At 55.4% G+C, this 1557-nt stretch overlaps 1 protein-coding gene across 1 annotated transcript in view; it reads left to right on the forward strand.

Moving 5' to 3' along the window:
- TMEM213 (transmembrane protein 213) overlaps positions 1-1123 on the forward strand; it is a 4652-nt gene extending 3529 nt beyond the window's left edge. Inside the window, exons 2-3 of the mRNA XM_012642771.1 lie at positions 71-142; positions 945-1123. Of these exons, the coding sequence (XP_012498225.1) occupies positions 71-142; positions 945-1114 (242 nt within the window). The 3' untranslated portion in view covers positions 1115-1123. The remainder of the gene's footprint in view (positions 1-70; positions 143-944) is intronic.
- The last annotated feature ends 434 nt before the right edge of the window (positions 1124-1557 follow it).

Genomic DNA, 1557 nt, shown 5'->3' on the forward strand with positions numbered 1-1557 from the left:
AGGTCTCAAACTCCATGCCTGGGAATGGCTTTTCCTACTGCCTGAGACTAGTCCCTGTCTTTTCTTCCAGAAGCCAGCAGCAGCAACAGCTCAGCCTTGGCCTTCCACCACCCAGACGCCGGGACCCTGGAGGAGTGCCCCAGTAAGTAAGCTTCTCCTGCCCATACCCCAGCCCCAGAGCTGCCCTGCATCTGGGAGGGACACAGGCCTCCTTGCTTTCCATCGACTGGTGTCAGGTGGCCGAGCGCCTGCTTGGCCTTCCTGTGCACTGGTGTGGTTTGTCCCAGAACTACTTGCAGAGCAGGTCTAAAAAATCTCTCTTGGCTTTGATCCCCATCTAGGCTCACAATGTTGACACAGGTGGCTTTAATGACCCGTCCCCAGGTCAGTAGCCAATGTGCCCTGGGTTCAAATGCTTGTAGAAGGGGAAAGGCCATAAAAATCAGCTAGTCCAACTTGTGCAGGAGCTTGGTTTGGGGACCCTTTTTATATACCTCTTAATCCTCTTCTTGAATGTTTCCAGTGGCGAGGAGCTCAGACGTTTACAGAGCAGCCGCTGTCATGCACGTCCCATTAACAGACAGCCTCGCTTTACCTTGTTGCTCCCTTTATCCCGCCCTCATTGAGTGACCCAATGTGTTAGCTTCTGGCCACTTACGAAGAAGGGGAACAGGCAACGATACGCAGGGGATTAAGAATATGGTTTCGGATCCTTGCAGACTTCAGTTTGATTTCTGCTTCTGCCATCTTGTGACGCTGGGCAAGTTACAGCCTCAGTTTCAATAAAAACTGTGGCTGTCACTTAGGGAACAATGAGTAAGCTAACGTGTGACAGCACGAGCACGGGGCAGGGGCGGGGTAAGTGCTCTTCAGTCTTAGCCACCACGTCACTGTTCTTGTTCCTACTCACGGTGCAACACATCCTGTCTCTCCCTGCCCGTCAGACGTCGACTTCTGCCCACTGGCAGCCCGGTGCTGCCACGCCGGAGTGGACGAGCACGGCTGGATCGCGGCGGCTGTTGGTTGGAGTCTCTGGTTTCTCACCCTCATCCTGCTCTGTGTGGACAAACTGATGAAGCTGACTCCAGAGGAGCCCAAGGACCTGCCAGCGTGAGCCTGGGACTCGCGGCCCGGGAACGGCGATCGCGGGGACCAGTGCTGTCGCAGCCTCTTCCATCTCAAAGTCATTTTCGCCTTTGAGCTGCAGTTACTTTGAAAAGGGAAGGGAGAAGGGAAGGGAGGTCCAAATTAGGCAAGGCCAGGGCCAGCTTCACAGCTGACTCCCGAGGCGCTCGGGTCTTCTCTGATAAACCCCTTTCTCGGGCGAGGGCCCCGGGCAAGTGCTCCCAGTCTCGCCCGAGCTTTCCGCCAGGCGCCAGGGGGAGCACGGGAAACACACGACTACGTCTTTCAGTCGACACATTCAAACCCAAGCTCAAAACCTTCTCACCAAAAACAGGTCGTTGGCTTCCGCCCCTTACCTGAGTCAAGGGCATAACTGTCACTTTAAAATGTGGTATCACCCTTGACACGCACCCTCTGTCGCCCCACATCCGG

The sequence above is a fragment of the Propithecus coquereli genome, unplaced genomic scaffold (genome assembly GCF_000956105.1).
Source record: "Propithecus coquereli isolate 6110/MARCELLA unplaced genomic scaffold, Pcoq_1.0 Scaffold186, whole genome shotgun sequence".
NCBI classification, from domain to species: domain Eukaryota; kingdom Metazoa; phylum Chordata; class Mammalia; order Primates; family Indriidae; genus Propithecus; species Propithecus coquereli.